The sequence below is a fragment of the Aegilops tauschii genome, chromosome 4 (genome assembly GCF_002575655.3).
Source record: "Aegilops tauschii subsp. strangulata cultivar AL8/78 chromosome 4, Aet v6.0, whole genome shotgun sequence".
NCBI lineage: Eukaryota > Viridiplantae > Streptophyta > Magnoliopsida > Poales > Poaceae > Aegilops > Aegilops tauschii.
In genome coordinates, this window is record NC_053038.3 from 484806521 (window position 1) to 484825030 (window position 18510).

The 18510-nt window shown below is 46.9% G+C and overlaps 1 protein-coding gene across 3 annotated transcripts; it reads right to left on the minus strand.

The window, feature by feature from the left end:
* Window positions 1–1246: 1246 nt before the first annotated feature.
* Window positions 1247–6075, minus strand: LOC109765900 (transcription factor bHLH144). 3 transcript variants are annotated; one of them, XM_020324667.4, is made up of 3 exons: window positions 5730–6075; window positions 5500–5632; window positions 1247–2446 (listed from the first exon to the last, which is right to left on the minus strand). In XM_020324667.4, the coding sequence occupies exon 3, from the start codon at window positions 2347–2349 to the stop codon at window positions 1624–1626; it is 726 nt and encodes a 241-aa protein (XP_020180256.1). In that variant the 5' UTR covers window positions 2350–2446; window positions 5500–5632; window positions 5730–6075; the 3' UTR covers window positions 1247–1623. The 3 variants fall into 3 exon arrangements, with proteins under 3 accessions (XP_020180256.1, XP_020180255.1, XP_020180253.1); XM_020324666.4 differs by having other exon boundaries at window positions 5500–5637; XM_020324664.4 differs by having other exon boundaries at window positions 5500–5637; window positions 5725–6075.
* Between the last annotated feature and the right edge of the window lie 12435 nt (window positions 6076–18510).

Here is an 18510-nt window from a genome sequence, read left to right on the forward strand (position 1 = left end):
AAGGAAGAAATAGTGGAAACAGAGGAAAAAACAAAGAAAATCGATGAATAAACAAAGGGAAAAACCAAAGACCAAAAAAACAGTGAAAAATCCGGCTCTTTTCCCTCAACTTGGTCGCGTCTGCTATTTTACCATGAATCGGACAAATGCGTCAATGACTAGCAGCGCTACTCAGCACCGAGGAGACTTGAGATCGATCCCTGGGTGCTCCCTTTTTCTTGATTTTTCTTGTTTTAATTATGCATTAGTGGGTGGCCGACGGATGCTTTAGGCGAGGGCTTCTTTCATTTCACTATAAGCGAGATATAATTCTGGCGACTACACGTGATTCATTGGACTGATTCAGTAGGCGGCCCACTAATCTTGAGCGCTAATATATGGGGAGAAGTAATCAAGGGATACCCCTTGCGGGAGCTCCGCAAGGGTCACTTAGGTGGGCTATGAGCTTTCAGCCACCCCCACGTGTCATATGTTGAGCGCTCCCTCAGGATTTCTTTTTATTTCTCTATACGGGTTTTAGGGGGGTTTTCCCCCTTTTTTGGCTTTTAAGCTTTCGCCCGGTTTTGCCTAGGTTTTGGAGAAAAAAATACAAGAAAATACACTTTTTTCTTCTTCCCTGGAAGCACAGATTTGTTTCTTGTGGAGGCAGAGATTTGCTTCTACATGAAAAGGGTAAAAAAATGTGTTTTATTTTCTTACACGGGAGGCACACATTTGCTTTTGGGAGAGACAAAGTTGTGCCTCTTGAAAACGAAAAAAAAATGCGTTCTTCTACGAGAGGCACATAATTGGTTTTCATGGAGGCACATATTTTCTTCTATGCCTCTCAGAAAAGGGGGGGAAATGCGTTTTGTTTCTCTTTCACACAGGAGGCACAAATTTACTTCTCCTAGAGTCACATATTTGCTTCCGCGAGAAGCATAATTGTACCTCTCGGAATGAAAAAACACGTGGTTTTTCTTGCTTCCGCAAGAAGCACAGATTTACTTCTCCAAAAGGCACATATTTGCTTGTGTGAAAGGCACAACTATAAGGGGAAAAAGTGAAAAAATTGTGCTCTCAGCTTGTTTTTTTTTTTTGCTGTTTTTTTAAACAAAATGATTCCTTGAAACTTATTGACATGAGATCTACTTTGAAAGATCTCGATGCGAGAAATTCAATAGTGAAAACGGTTCAGGATTTTGATGCATGGCTTAAAAAATAAAATATTTCAAGTAAAAGAATCTCACAAAAAGAAAACCCACAGTTTGCAACAAATGATGTACATGCTCAACCCAAGGTGGGAATAATCATTGCAAAGGGTGCCCTCGATTAGTGATCTCGTAATATGTGCCTAGGTAAACACAAACACTATTAAAAAGCACTAAGCGCAAAACAACGACAACAACATGGTAAGCAACTGTGCAGCGCGGAGCCCAACGGGGATAAACAAAAACACGGTGTATATAATCGGCCTGATAGTTACAACACCATCCATCATCATTCCTTTGCACTGATCCTCGGGAGCTCCACGAGGTGAAATCATGGCACTGGCAGTGCAAAAAGGAGCACCAAACTACCCGGTCTTCCGCCTCCATCATTGAGCTCATTGAGTCGCCCTGCGTTGCCATGTGAGGTCGCTATCTAGCTTCTTGATCCGCGCACCCCGTGCTTCTTGGCCTCCACCTTGAGCGACTTGAGGTACTTGACGGCCTCGTCGAGGGCGGCGGGGGTGTCCATCCGGTCGCCGCCGGGGATGATCCCCTTGAGCGTCTTCATCATCTTCTTCATCCGGTTTTTCTTCCTCTCGCCACCTCCGCCGCCACTCGGGCTGACGCTCACCACGTACCCGGGGGAGCACGTGGAGTCCGGGGAGCCGTCGCCGCGGCACCCTGAGGTGCGACCCGTGCTCAGCACGTCGTCCTCCTCCTCGCCGTCCCCAGAGCTCATCAGCGCGTCGATCTCGTCGCTGTCCTCCTTCTGCCCAGTCGAGCATTTACCGCCGTCGTGGCCGCCGCTGTAGTTGTGATCATAGCCGCCGTTGTTGCCGTGCTGGTCATAGCCCCCGGAGGAACCGAAGTTGTTGGGCAGCGACGGGTTGTACATGACCCTGCTCCGGTCGTAGGTCTGATCAAAGATGACGTAGTTATTGGGGCAGGCATCCGACGGCTGGAACTCGAGCCCGGTGAGCGGCGCCGGGAAGTCGTGCTGCCTCCGACCGGCGAGCGGGTCCTCATAGGCAGCCGGCGCCGGTGCCGGCGTGGGGTACCGGTCGTTGGTGTAGTATGCTCCGCCGTTGCCGTACCCGGTCATGTCATAGCCGGCACCGTAGCCGTAGCCGCCGTACCCGTAGCCTGGACCTCCCTGCATCACTTCACTGCTGCGAGCTGCTCAACTCCTAGAGATGTTTATGGGTTTTGTGGGGAATTCGAGAAAAATGGTGTTGATTTCGACTGAAGTATTCGGCCTGCAAGTGGTAGGCATGAGCAAACAATCAGATAGAAGTTAAAAGAAAAGGAATTGCAAGCATCAGTATAATGGAACTGCGATGTACTATGATACATTCTCAAGTGTGAGAGCAGAGCAGAGCGAAACAAGGACTGAAAAGGAAGTGCACACATGCCAGAACATGACTTTTCTTTTAATACTACACGCCGATTGAAATAAGTGAACAAACACATTAAAAACGGGTATATATACATCCGATTTGAGAAAAGTTAGAACATCTTATAATAGTGAACGGAGGCAGTAGCATACAACCATCGTTAAAACAAAAATGTATTAAGGTGCAATCTGTGATTAAGAGTAGAAACTAATTTATGTGTGCAAATCCGACAAATAGATGTAGCATTTAAATCTACTACTGCCCGGGTCGAGCTAGGCTTTACAAAGTTAAAGATGGTTCATCATGAGAGACATGTTTTGGAATAGCGGAGGTTGAGTGACTTGGCTAAGCATAAACATATTGTCAATTGTGTGAGGGGTCATGATTTAGACTTTGTGGCCATTTCAAAATCCACTAGATGTGGTTTTCAGAAACATGTCTTAGACCACCTTTCATGTGGTCTCGACAATGTCTGGGACGTCTTGCCTGCATCTGGACGGCCGAGTAGAATTTTACTTGGCATCCATTCAACATTGATGTACCCGTGCGCTGTTTCAAAGGGCGATAATCACATCGAATTCCACCTTTGGAACAAGTATGGCACCTTCTCATGGAGTTAGTTGTTGTGTATGGTGCTGCTCAGGAGAAGTTTAAGGAACTGGTCAATATTTGTCGTGTTAACCATAACCCCAGGTTAATTGGTGGGAATTTTAATATCTTCCTTATCACCGAGACAAGAATAAAGACCATTTTGACAATCGGTGACCTTTCTAGTTCAATGATGTCATTGGCAATTTGGATTTGATAGAGATCGACATATCGAGCCACCAATTCACCTCGGCAAATCGTTGTGTTGATTCTACTTATGAGAAGCTTGAACGTATCCTGGCTACCACCAATTGGAATTTTAAGTTTCCCCTTGTATTGGTCTGGGCGCTAGAACACATCAAGTCGTCGTCGGATCATGCTCCACTTCTCATAGACTTTGTTCCGCCATCGTGTCAAGCCGCAACCATAAGTTTAAGTTCGAGTCTGGTGGCTCAACAGAGAGGGCTTTCCGAGTTGATAAAGAAAGTGTGGGATACGCAGCCTAGGGGAAGGATGCCAATAAGTAGATGGAACTATAAGACTACCGCACCGCGATGTTTCCTACATGGATGGACGAAGCACATTGTTGGTTTATATTAAAAAAAGCTTAGGTTGTCCTCGATCAATATTGAACTTAAGCCAACTAAATGAGCAGATCACCCATCTTTTGCACGAGGAGAAAATCGTGTGGTATTAGCACTCTAAGGTACAATTAATGGTTCATGGTAACAATAACACACAATACATTCACGCGTTGTTGCGCTTCAATGTAGGGTGGCTACAGCTCGGTGGCGGGCGCGACGTTGCATTGGAGCGTATGCGGTTCATTGGTGGTGGTCAGCGGATGGGCCCGGGGGTGGGACGACCGTTGGCCATCAAATGCTGCCTTGTGCACCGCATGCGATCGCGTAGCTTGAGTGGTTGTTCAATTGAGGCGGCTCGACATTGGCGGGCGTCATGCAGTGTGGTGTCGCAGTGGTGAGCTACGCAAGATGCGTGGTTATTGTGACTCAGTCGAAGACTAGGCGTCGTTGATTGGGGTTTGGTGAGCGCCAGGTGAAAGAATCGCACCGACTTCGGTAGATTCCAATGACGACGGTGTACTCGAATGCCATTTCCTTCCTTGGAGGTGTCGTCGTGGCGCTCCTTCACCTCTCCTGTCATTTGGTTCTCGAACTTTCTAGATGAAAAATCCATGTTTTGGCTTTGACCGGAGCAAGCGTCCACGGCATACCCGTCATTTTCCCATCGGTGTGTCGCCTTAGAGGTCCGGTCGTCTATTTGGCGGCAGTGTGCTCCTTGCAGTTTCACAATCACATAGGTAGGTCTGTGGCCTCGAGGATGGTGCGTAAGCCGGAGCGGCATCTCTAGAGTGGGTTTATTGACGTCGTCGGCTCGGCTCGTGCGCGGCCTTGGAGCCGGCGTGTGTTCGTTTCGTGTAAGGCGGGGCGGCGGCTCCGAGTCGTGTTGTAGGATGCCGACTCTGGTCACTTGGGCGGCAAAGTCGTAGACTCATTTTGTATGCAGCCTCCGGATAAGGTGAGTGTGCATATGGCGTACTGGTTTTTGGTAAGTTTTTCTTATTAATTGTCAATTCACTTCTTCTATATGGAAAGACAGATGTCCTCTGTTTGCTCGATTTTTTTCCACACGGAGTCAAGAAAAATCGAAAGTGGCTACAAGAACCGGAATTTCTTGTGCCTTTGGATCTATAATAAATAATCGTTAATTTGAATTTACTACAGTATTGCTACTTATTTTAGCTACGCATGTCAAGTTGTTTTGCAAACAAGCAAACGCACGAGCATGATCCCCAGTGCTGCTGCTAGCTGCAACTCCCATCTTTTGACCAACAGGAATGCAAAACAAAAGGGCACTACTGTAGCACACACTTGAAAACGCCGTCTCTTTCTCTTTTGACCACTCACAAGCAACTTTGTCAACACGCCCGTGGACGTCGAGTTCCGTCCACAATGTGGGTCCTGCTCACCACTTTACTGTCTGCATGCAACAGCATTTCGGCTGGCATTTCCTTTCCTACAGTGTTTTTTAGTTGCTTTCCTACAGTTTTTTGAAACGTTGGCAAAGGGCTTCATATTTTCATTGACAGATTCAGAAGAAGAGAATCGTCCAACTAATTTGCGGAAAACCTATACCGACCGACGGACATCGGCGGTAAGAAAGTTGCTTATCTAGAACTACGAGACAAGATGATGCATGGTTGCTGCTCCCACTAGCAAGTACAAGTAGCAGGCCGATGCTCGAAAGCTAGTAACAAGAAGAATTAACCTGAAAGTAAGTAGTGGAACATTGTGCAAGTAGCTTACTAGTTTTGTGGTGCGCGAGGATCTGTCCTCACTTGGCAAACTTGCATCAACAGTATGTAGTGATACGCGAGGCGCCACTTCTCATGACGATCACAGGAAGAACGCCACCACCTGGCGAACCGCCCTTGGCATCCTACTCTGCATCACACAGAAACGACACGGGGGCCGGCATCAAGGCTCAAGCGGCGAGATGGATGTAATGGCGACGCTGTGTTGTGTGCTCACCATACCAGTCGACGACGAGCAAGCAGACGATGTATGATCTCTCGAGAAGAATTTGCTTGCTTGCGGACGATGAGCAAGCAGAGCAAATTGGTGGAGAGCAGGGGGCAGGGGCCAGGGCAGAGAGAGGTGATGAAATCTGCTGGACAGAGCGGATGGATGGATGGATGGATGGACACGGCGGGGGAGGGTTTTATACAACGGATGAACCAGCAGCGGACGGCGTTGGATGCTGGGATTGGGCGGGTGTGCGATTCTTTTATGCCTGCGCTGCACTGCACTGCTTTTGAGTAGATGCATGCAGACAGAGAGGTTGGATGGAGGACGCGAGCAGCGCAGTCATGGAGACGAATGAATGAATGGGGCGGGGGGGAGAGAGAGGGGGAACGTGCGCACTCGATGGGTTCGTGCTCTCCCCGCCCGTGGGTGCGCGCGCGTGCCGCTTGCCCACCGCGCCCAAAGCCCTCCAGGCGCCCCGCGACACACGGCGTCCCTTGTTTACTCGCGCGCGCGCGGGGCCCGGCGGGGCGGGTGGCCCGCATGTCGGCGCGGCAGAGGCCGCTGCGCCGCGGTGCGTGGGGGTCGATGGAGGTGGAGGTGGGCATCGTGGCAGAGCATTCCAGCTCAACTCAGGCCCGAGCGAGCACGCACGCACGCACGCCCCGCAGTGCGTCTGGGCGAGGGAACCATGAGTATGGTACGTGCGGCAACGCGTGGGAGGCCGGCACCCGGCGGCGGAGGGGATGCAGCATTGCTGCTGCTGCCGCCCGTCGGATACGATACGATACGATGCGCGTGCCCGCCGAGGACATCGATCGATTGCTGCTGCTGGCCTAGGGACGGATGATTGTAGGGTAGGCGCCGGGGCGGGCGGGGTGATAGCCGCCATCATGGCCAAGGGGTACTGGCAGCTGGGCTTGCCCCGATGGACAACCGGGCATGCAACAGGGAAGCAGTGAGTGGAGATTCCCCCCGCAGAGATAGAGAGCCGGACGAGGGGATTCCTTCACTAGTTGCATCATTAGGCTAACTTCAACGGGACGACCCATTTTGTTCACGTGTGTCCGTTTGGTTCCACGGGGCCGAAAACCACGGCCCAACGCGCCGACTCACCCGTACAATTTGTCCGTGAGCTGTCTGTTTGGACGCATTTCTACCCTAAATTTGAGTGCGATTTGCATCCACACGAACATGAGAGGAAGCGCCGCATGACAATTCAGCGTCTGCCTCAGGCCCCCGTGTCGGCCATCCAACTACCACCGTCGGTCCTATTAAATGGCATGCGTGCGCATGGGCCCGCTCGTCAGCGAGGCAGTGAAGTCCACACCATCCTTTTAAATGCCGATGTGGGGGACCGGTCAGTGCAGTCCACATCTTTCTTCCCAGTTTCGTCTTCTTTTGCCCCTCCCCCTCTCCCCCCATTCGCCCGACCAGCAAAGCGCTAGCCATCATGGGGTTGCTCGGCAAGTTCGGCCGCGGCGGCAAGCACGACCACGAGGCTGTTGGGGAACGTAGTAATTTCAAAAAAATTCCTACGATCACGGAAGATCTATCTAGGAGAAACATAGTAACGAGCGGAGAGAGTGTGTCCACGTACCCTCGTAGACCGAAAGCGGAAGCGTTATATCAACGCGGTTGATGTAGTCGTACGTCTTCACGATCCGACCTATCTCAGCACCGAACGTACGACACCTCCGTGTTTAGCACACGTTCAGCTCGATGACGTCCCTCATACTCTTGATCCAGTTGAGGCCGAGGGAGAGTTCCGTCAGCACGCGTGGTGACGGTGATGATGAAGTTATCGGCGCATGGCTTTGCCTAAGCACTACGACGATATAACCGAGGTGGAATATGGTGGAGGAGGGAACCGCACACGGCTAAAGATCAATTTGTGTGTCTATGGGGTGCCCCCTACCCCCGTATATAAAGGAGCAAGGGGAAGGTCGGCCGGCCCTCATAGGGCGCGCCCAAGGGGGGGAATCCTACTCCTACTAGGAGTAGGTTCCTCCCTTTCCTAGTCCAACTAGGAGAAGAAGGAAGGAGGGGGCGCCGCCCCTCCCCCTAGTCAAATCCGGACTAGGCCCATGGGGGGGGGGCGCGGCCAGCCCTTGGCTGCCCCTCTCTCTCTCTCCCCTAGGCCCAATAAGGCCCATTACTTCTTTGGTGGTTCCGATAACCCTTCCGCCACTCCGATATTTATCCGGTGACCCCCGGAACTCATCCGGTGTCCGAATAACATCGTCCAATATATCATTCTTTATGTCTCGACCATTTCGAGACTCCTCGTCATGTTCGTGATCACATCCGGGACTCCGAACTACCTTCGGTACATCAAAACACATAAACTCATAATACCGATCGTCATCAAACGTTAAGCGTGCGGACCCTACGGGTTCGAGAACTATGTAGACATGACCGAGACTCATCTCCGGTCAATAACCACTAGCGGAAACTGGATGCTCATATTGGTTCCTACATATTCTACAAAGATCTTTATCGGTCAAACCGCATAACAACATACGTTGTTCCCTTTGTTATCGGTATGTTACTTGCCCGAGATTCGATTGTCGGTATCTCCATACCTAGTTCAATCTCGTTACCGGCAAGTCTCTTTACTCGTTCCGTAGTGCACCATCCCGTGACTAACTCATTGTCACATGGCTTGCAAGGCTTATAGTGATGTGCATTACCGAGAGTGCCCAGAGATACCTCTCCGAAACACGGAGTGACAAATCCTAATCTCGATCTATGCCGACCCAACAAACACCATCGGAGACACCTGTAGAGCATCTTTATAATCACCCAGTTATGTTGTGACGTTTGATAGCACACTAAGTGTTCCTCCGGTATTCGGGAGTTGCATAATCTCATAGTCATAGGAACATGTATAAGTCATGAAGAAAGCAATAGCAATAAACTAAACGATCATAGTGCTAAGCTAATGGATGGGTCTTGTCCATCACATCATTCTCCTAATGATGTGACCCCGTTCATCAAATGACAACACATGTCTATGGTTAGGCAACATAACCATCTTTGGTAAACGAGCTAGTCAAGTAGAGGCATGCTAGGGACACTGTTTTTGTCTATGTATTCACACATGTACTAAGTTTCCGGTTAATACAATTCTAGCATGAATAATAAACATTTATGATGATATAAGGAAATAAATAATAACTTTATTATTGCCTCTAGGGCATATTTCCTTCAGTCTCCACTTGCACTAGAGTCAATAATCTAGTTCACATCGCCATGTGATTTAACACCAATAGTTCACATCGCCATGTGATTAACATAGTTCACATCGCCATGTGACCAACACTCAAAGTGTTTACTAGAGTCAATAATCTAGTTCACATCGCCATGTGATTTGACACCAATAGTTCACATCACCATGTGATTAACATAGTTCACATTGCCATGTGACCAACACTCAAAGGGTTTACTAGAGTCAATAATCTAGTTCACATCGCTATGTGATTAACACCCAAGAGTACTAAGGTGTGATCATGTTTTGCTTGTGAGATCAATTTTAGTCTACGAGTCTGCAACATTCAGATCCGTATGTATTTTGCAAATTTCTATGTCTACAATGCTCTGCACGGAGCTATTCTAGCTAAATGCTCCCGCTTTCAATATGTATCCAGATCGAGACTCAGAGTCATCCAGATCAGTGTCAAAGCTTGCATCGACGTAACTCTTTACGACGAACTCTTTATCACCTCCATAACCGAGAAATATTTCCTTAGTCCTCTAAGGATAATTTTGACCAATGTCCAGTGATCTACTCCTAGATTACTATTGTACTCCCTTGCCAAACTCAGGGCAGGGTATACAATAGGTCTGGTACATAGCATGGCATATTTTATAGAACCTATGGCTGAGGCATAGGGAATGACTTTCATTCTCTCTCTATCTTCTGCCGTGGTCGGGCTTTGAGTCTTACTCAACTTCACACCTAGCAACACAGGCAAAAACTCCTTCTTTGATTGTTCCATTTTGAACCACTTCAAAATCTTGTCAAGGTATGTACTCATTGAAAAAACTTATCAAGCATCTTAATCTATCCCTATAGATCTTGATGCTCAACATGTAAGTAGCTTCACTGAGGTCTTTCTTTGAAAAACTCCTTTCAAATACTCCTTTATGCTTTCCAGAAAATTCTACATTATTTCCGATCAACAATATGTCATCCACACATACTTATCAGAAAGGCTGTAGTGCTCCCACTCACCTTTTGTAAATCCAGGAATCACCGCAAGTCTGTATAAAACTATATGCTTTGATCAACTCATCAAAGCGTATATTCCAACTCCGAGATGCTTGCAACAGTCCATAGATGGATCGCTGGAGCTTTGCACACTTTGTTAGCACCTTTAGGATCGACAAAACCTTCTAGTTGCATCATATACAACTCTTCTTTAAGAAATCCATTAAGGAATGCAGGTTTGACATCCATTTGCCAAATTTCATAAAATGCGGCAATTGCTAACATGATCTGGACAGACTTTTAAGCATCGATACAAGTGAGAAAATCTCATTGTAGTCAACACCTTGAACTTGTCGAAAACATTTTTGCGACAATTCGAGCTTTGTAGATCGTAACACTACTATCAGCGTCCGTCTTCCTCTTGAAAATCCATTTTATTCTCTATGGCTTGCCGATCATCGGGCAAGCCAACCAAAGTCCATACTTTGTTCTCGTATATGGATCCCATCTCAGATTTCATGGCCTCAAGCCATTTCGCGGAATCTGGGCTCATCATCGCTTCCTCATAGTTCGTAGGTTTGTCATGGTCTAGTAACATGACTTCCAGAACAGGATTGCCGTACCACTCTGGTGCGAAACGTACTCTGGTTGACCTATGAGGTTCGGTAGTAACTTGATCCGAAGTTTCATGATCATTATCATTAGCTTCCTCACTTAGTTGGTGTAGGCATCACTGGAACTGATTTCTGTGATGAACTACTTTCCAATTCGGGAGAAGGTACAATTACCTTATCAAGTTCTACTTTCCTCCCACTCACTTCTTTCGAGAGAAACTCCTTCTCTAGAAAGGATCCATTCTTAGCAACAAATATCTTGCCTTCGGATCTGTGGTAGAAGGTGTACCCAATAGTCTCCTTTGGGTATCCTATGAAGATGCATTTCTCCGATTTGGGTTTGATCTTATCAGGTTGAAACTTTTTCACATGAGCATCGCAGCCCCAAACTTTAAGAAACGACAACTTAGGTTTCTTGCCAAACCACAATTCATACGGTGTCATCTAAACGGACTTAGATGGTGCCCTATTTAACGTGAATGCAGCTGTCTCTAATGCATAACCCCAAAACGATAGTGGTAAATCGGTAAGAGACATCATAGATCGCACCATATCTAATAAAGTACGGTTACGACGTTCGGACACACCATTACGCTGTGGTGTTCCAGGTGGCGTGAGTTGCGAAACTATTCCACATTGTTTCAAATGAAGATCAAACTCATAACTCGAATATTCACCTCCACGATCAGATCGTAGAAACTTTTATTTTCTTATTACGATGATTTTCTACTTCACTCTGAATTTCTTTGAACTTTTCAAATGTTTCAGACTTATGTTTCATCAAGTAGATATACCCATATCTGCTCAAATCATCCGTGAAGGTCAGAAAATAACGATACCCGCTGCGAGCATCAACACTCATTGGACCGCATACATCAGTATGTATTATTTCCAACAAGTCTATTGCTCGCTCCATAGTTCCGGAGAACGGAGTTTAGTCATCTTGCCCATGAGGCATGGTTTGCAAGCATCAAGTGATTCATAATCAAGTGATTCCAAAAGTCCATCAGCATGGAGTTTCTTCATGCGCTTTACACCAATATGACCTAAACGGCAGTGCCACAAATAAGTTGCACTATCATTATTAACTTTGCATCTTTTGGCTTCAATACGTGTATCACTACGATCGAGATTCAATAAACCATTTATATTGAGTGTATGACCATAGAAGGTTTTATTCATGTAAATAGAACAACAATTATTCTTTGACTTAAATGAATAACCATATTGCAATAAACATGATCCAATCATACTCATGCTCAACGCAAACACCAAATAACATTTATTTTAGGTTCAACACTAATCCCGAAGGTAAAGGGAGTGTGCGATGGTGATCTTATTAACCTTGGAATCACTTCCAACACACATCATCACCTCACCCTTAACTAGTCTCTGTTTATTTTGCAACTCCTGTTTCGAGTTACTACTCTTAGCAACTGAACTAGTATCAAATACTGAGAGGTTGCTATAAACACTAGTAAAGTACACATCAATAAGATGTATATCAAATATACCTTTGTTCACTTTGCCATCCTTCTTATCCACCAAATACTTGGGGCAGTTCCGCTTCCAGTGACCAGTCCCTTTGCAGTAGAAGCACTTAGTCTCAGGCTTAGGTCCAGACTTGGGCTTCTGCACTGGAGCAGCAACTTGCTTGCCGTTCTTCTTGAAGTTCCCCTTCTTCCCTTTGCCTTTTTTCTTGAAACTAGTGGTCTTGTCAACCATCAACACTTGATGCTTTTCTTGATTTCTACCTTTGCTGATTTTAGCATCGCGAAGAGCTTGGGAATTGTTTTCGTCATCCCTTGCACATTATAGTTCATCACAAAGTTCTAGTAACTTGGTGATAGTGACTAGAGAACTTTGTCAATTACTATCTTATCTGTAAGATTAACTCCCACTTGATTCAAGCAATTGTAGTACCCAGACAATCTGAGCACATGCTAACTGGTTGAGCTATTCTCCTCCATCTTGTAGGCAAAGTACTGTCAGAGGTCTCATACCTCTTGACATGGGCATGAGTATGAAATACCAATTTTAACTCTTGGAACATCTTATATGCTCCATGGCGTTCAAACCATTTTGGAAGTCCCGGTTCTAAGCCGTAAAGCATGGTGCACTAAACTATCAAGTAGTCATCATATTGAGCTTGTCAAAACATTCATAACGTCTGCATCTGCTCCTACAATAGTTCTGTCACCTAGCGATGCATCAAGGACATAATTCTTCTGTGCAGCAATGAGGATAATCCTCAGATCACGGACCTAGTCCGCATCATTGCTACTATCATCTTTCAACTTAGTTTTCTCTAGGAACATATCAAAAATAAAACAGGGGAGCTATACGCGAGCTATTGATCTACAAGATAGATATGCAAATACTATCAGGACTAAGTTCATGATAAATTAAGGTTCAGTTAATCATATTACTTAAGAACTCCCACTTAAATAGACATCCCTTTAATCATCTAAGTGATCACGTGATCCAAATCAACTAAACCATGTCCGATCATCATGTGAGATGGAGTAGCTTTCAATGGTGAACATCACTATGTTGATCATATCTACTATATGATTCACGTTCGACCTTTCGGTCTCAGTGTTCAGAGGCCATATCTGCATATGCTAGGCTCGTCAAGTTTAACCCAAGTATTCCGCGTATGCAAAACTAGCTTGCACCCGTTGTATGTGAACATAGAGCTTATCAAACCCGATCATCACGTGGTGTCTCAGCACGAAGAACTGTAGCAACGGTGCATACTCAGGGAGAACAATTATACCTTGAAATTTTAGTGAGAGATCATCTTATAATGCTACCGCCATACTAAGCAAAATAAGATGCATAAAGGATAAACACCACATGCAATCAAAATATGTGACATGATATGGCCATCATCATCTTGTGCCTTTGATCTCCATCTCCAAAGCACCGTCATGATCTCCATCATCACCGGATTGACACCTTGATCTCCATCGTAGCATCATTGTTGTCTCGCCAACTATTGCTTCTATGACTATCACTACCGCTTAGTGATAAAGTAAAGCAATTACATGGCGATTGCATTTCATACAATAAAGCGACAACCATAAGGCTCCTGCCAGTTGCCGATAACATTTACAAAACATGATCATCTCATACAACAATTTATATATCATCACGTCTTGACCATATCACATCACAACACGCCCTGCAAAAACAAGTTAGACGTCCTCTACTTTGTTGTTGCAAGTTTTACGTGGCTGCTACTGGCTTAGCAAGAACCGTTCTTACCTACGCATCAAAACCACAACAATTTTTCGTCAAGTGTGCTGTTTTAACCTTCAACAAGGACCGGGCGTAGTCACACTTGATTCAACTAAAGCTAGAGAAACAGACACCCACTAGCCACCTGTGTGCGAAGCACGTCGGTAGAACCAGTCTCATGAACGCGGTCATGTAATGTCGGTCTAGGCCGCTTCATCCAACAATACCGCCGAATCAAAGGATGACATGCTGGTAAGCAGTATGACTATTATCGCCCACAACTCTTTGTGTTCTACTCGTGCATATAACATCTACGCATAGACCTGGCTCGGATGCCATTGTTGGGGAACGTAGTAATTTCAAAAAAAATCCTACGATCACGCAAGATCTATCTAGGAGAAGCATAGCAACAAGCGGGGAGAGTGTGTCCACGTACCCTCGTAGAACGAAAGCGGAAGCGTTATATCAACGCGGTTGATGTAGTCCTACTTCTTCATGATCCGACCGATCTCAGCACCGAACGTACGGCACCTCCGTGTTCAGCACATGTTCAGCTTGATGATGTCCCTCATACTCTTGATCCAGTTGAGGCCGAGGGAGAGTTCCTTCAGCCCGACGGCGTGGTGATGGTGATGATGAAGTTATCGGCGCAGGGCTTCGCCTAATCACTACGACGATATGACCGAGGTGGAATATGGTGGACGGGGGCACCGCACACGGCTAAAGATAAACTTGTGTGTCTATGGGGTGCCCCCTGCCCCCGTATATAAAGGAGCAAGGGGGAGGCCGGCCGACCCTCATAAGGCGTGCCCAAGGGGGAATCCTACTCCTACTAGGAGTAGGTTCCCCCCTTTCCTAGTCCGACTAGGAGAAGAAGGAAGGAGGGGGGAAAGAGAAGGAAGGAGGGGGAGCCGCCCCTCCCCCTAGTCCAATTCGGACAAGGCCCATGGGGGGGGGGGCGGCCAGCCCTTGGCTGCCCTTCTCTCTCTCCCCTAGGCCCAATAAGGCCCATTACTTCTCCGGTGGTTCCGATAACCCTTCCGGCACTCCGATATTTATCCGGTGACTCCCGGAACTCATCCGGTGTCCGAATAACATCGTCCAATATATCATTCTTTATGTCTCGACCATTTCGAGACTCCTCGTCATGTCCGTGATCACATCCGAGACTCCGAAATACCTTCGGTACATCAAAACACATAAACTCATAATACCGATCGTCATCGAACGTTAAGCGTGCGGACCCTACGGGTTCGAGAACTATGTAGACATGACCGAGATCGTCTCCGGTCAATAACCAATAGCGGAACCTGGATGCTCATATTGATTCCTACATATTCTACGAAGATCTTTATCGGTCAAACCGCATAACAACATACGGTTTTCCCTTTGTCATCGGTATGTTACTTGCCCGAGATTCGATCGTCGGTATCTCCATACTTAGTTCAATCTCGTTACCGACAAGTCTCTTTACTCGTTCCGTAGTGCATCATCCCGTGACTAACTCATTAGTCACATTGCTTGCAAGGCTTATAGTGATGTTCATTACCGAGAGGGCCCAGAGATACCTCTCCGAAACACGGAGTGACAAATCCTAATCTCGATCTATGCCAACCAAACAAACACCATCGGAGACACCTATAGACCATCTTTATAATCACCCAGTTACGTTGTGACGTTTGATAGCACACTAAGTGTTCCTCCGGTATTCAGGAGTTGCATAATCTCATAGTCATAGGAACATGTATAAGTCATGAAGAGAGCAATAGCAATAAACTAAACGATCATAGTGCTAAGCTAATGGATGGGTCTTGTCCATCACATCATTCTCCTAATGATGTGATCCCGTTCATCAAATGACAACACATGTCTATGGTTAGGAAATATAACCATGTTTGATAAACGAGCTAGTCAAGTAGAGGCATACTAGGGACACTCTGTTTTTGTCTATGTATACACGCATGTACTAAGTTTCCGGTTAATTCAATTCTAGCATGAATAATAAACATTTATCATGATATAAGGAAATAAATAATAACTTTATTATTGCCTCTAGGGCATATTTCCTTCAGAGGCAAGCTCCTCGTTAGGCATGCCAGCACCAGCGCGTGTGGTTGTACCTCCATGTCCACCGGTGTCACTACGACTCGCAGCACCGCATCCTGGTGTCGTGGCCGGATGTGAACATGCCGCATGACTGGCACCTCAACCCTGATAGGGTGCTGGTGCCGGCGACGCTTGACTATGCGGGGGACTCCCCGTACTGGGATGCCTGGTTTGCCAGTGTGCATGAGGTCCGCTGCGCATCAGAGGTTGGGTGTGCCGGTTGCAGCAGCAGCGCTCGCTCCAGCATCGCCGGCGATGGTGAAGGAGGAGTAGGAGGATGCGTACTTGGCCGTGCTGGAGGAGACCAACATGTGCCAGTACGAGGAGGCGGCGCAACAGGAGGAGGCATGGTGGCCTGGCCTCTCACGGGCGCGGGTCGAAAGCACGACCGATGTGGAGGCCAACGCAGCGCAACCACCACCACCCGCACCCGAGGAGTTGGCGTGGGAGGACACCTACTAGTGGAGAGACGATGTGCCGGTCTATGTGTCGTACTTGCCTGTTTGGTTGAGTGCGACGAAGAGGAGCACCACCAGCATGTCCTAGAGTGGGAGACACGAGTGCTGGCGGCGGCGGAGCGCCTGATGGAGGTGGAGCACGACGAGGAGGCGGCGCAGGCGCAACAGCACACACCCGACGGGCCGTAGTAGGCGGCGACGCTTGCTGCCTATCAAATTTGGATTAGTTTATATTTAACTTTTTTAGTTGGATTAGTTTTTATATATAACCAAATCTGGGATGTGTCGACCGCGTTGGGTGCACCTTTGGCAAGCCGGACATAACTGGACATGTTTGTCCGAGCCGACCCGAACGTACAAAAAACAACAAAAACTGTTGGCCGGTTGGAGATGCCCTAAGCCTTAGGGCATTGTCATGGGGACGGCCATCTATGGGGCCATCTAGCCCTTTCATGGTTCGGCTAGGGAGATGCACAAGCACAAATAGCAGAATCAACAGAAGACGCATGGGTCTTTACCCAGGTTCGGGCCACCGTGAGGTGTAAAACCTTACTCCTGCTTTGTATATTGGGTGTGTATGAGAGCACAAGTACAAGGAGCGCTTCCCCGGCAAGGTGCAGAGGGAGAGCAGCTACATATGCAAGTTGTGCCAAAGGTCGATCCTTGTAAACGTTGCCTTGACCCTCATTTTTTATAGCTTAAGGGGTTACCACAGTGGCAAAACAGTAATTATGTGTTCATTAGATAGCAAACAGTGCTATCATACCTAACTCTGCCAGACTAGGACAAAAGCATTAAATGCTCTGTTAGGTATCGTGTCGAGGAGGAGAAGCCCTGGCAAGGGTGCTGCACCGCTCGCCCAACTACCTCATATTATCTTGACACGCCTTCTGGATGGGTGCCATTAAAGGTAAATCCCCTTCCAACATGCTGCCACGTGCCTGACAAATCTGACCTAACCGCCTCTGAGCTCGACACCTCATCGATTAGTAACTCGCTGCTTGATGAGGTGGAGCGCTGGCGGCTAGCGAGAGCTTGCCGTACACGGAGATTGCCGATGACCCAGAAGTATAGGGGATCAATCGTAGTCCTTTCGATAAGTAAGAGTGTCAAACCCAACGAGGAGCCGGAGGAAATGACAAGTGGTTTTGCAGCAAGGTAATTTTTGCAAGCACTGAAATAGTCGGTACAGGTAGTTTGATAGCAAGATAATTTGTGGCAAGTAACAAGTAAAAATAAGTGCAGCAAGGTAGCCCAATCCTTTTGATGCCAAAGGACAGGCCGGTACGGTCTCAGATAATAAGCAAAACGTTCTTGAGGGCACACAGGAATTTCATCTAGTCACTTTCATCATGTTGGTTTGATTCGCATTCGCTACTTTGATAATTTGATATGAGGGTGGACCGGTGCTTAGGTGATGTTCTTACTTGAACAAGCCTCCCACTTATGATTAACCCCCTCGCAAGCATCCTCAACTACGAGAAAAGTATTAAGATAAAATCTAACCATAGCATTAAACATATGGATCCAAATCAGCCCCTTACAAAATAGCGCATAAACTAGGGTTTAAGCTTCTATCACTCTAGCAACCCATCATCTAATAACTACTCCACCATGCATTCCCTTAGGCCCACATATGGTGAAGTGTCATGTAGTCGACGTTCACATAACACCACTAAGGGAATCACAACATACATATCATCAAAATATCAAACTGAAAGTGCAACTAATCCTCGGGTGGTTTTGGTAATTCATAACAACATATAGCTCATTGAACTAATATCCTTTCAAGATAAATATATCAGAAAGTTCAATGATTGGCATGGCATGGACTAGAGATGTGGACCCCTCAAAATGCTAAGGACAAAGATTGGCAAAAGCCCAAGACTCTTCATTTCTATTTTAGTGATCTAAGATCATATTGAGTCCAGAGGAAAGCCAATACTATTAAAAGGGGATGAGGTGTTGCTTAATGGTCTACTTGCTCAAAGTGCTTAGTGATATTGCTCCAAAAACCCTCAGCCACTTTATCATTTCCACATATGTCCAAAACTCAAAGTCAAACTTGGCCCCACCGAACCATTCTATCCGGCGCCACCGAGTTCAGTTGACATAGCCGCTGCCAGAAACCCTAGACAATTCAGTCACACCGATACGG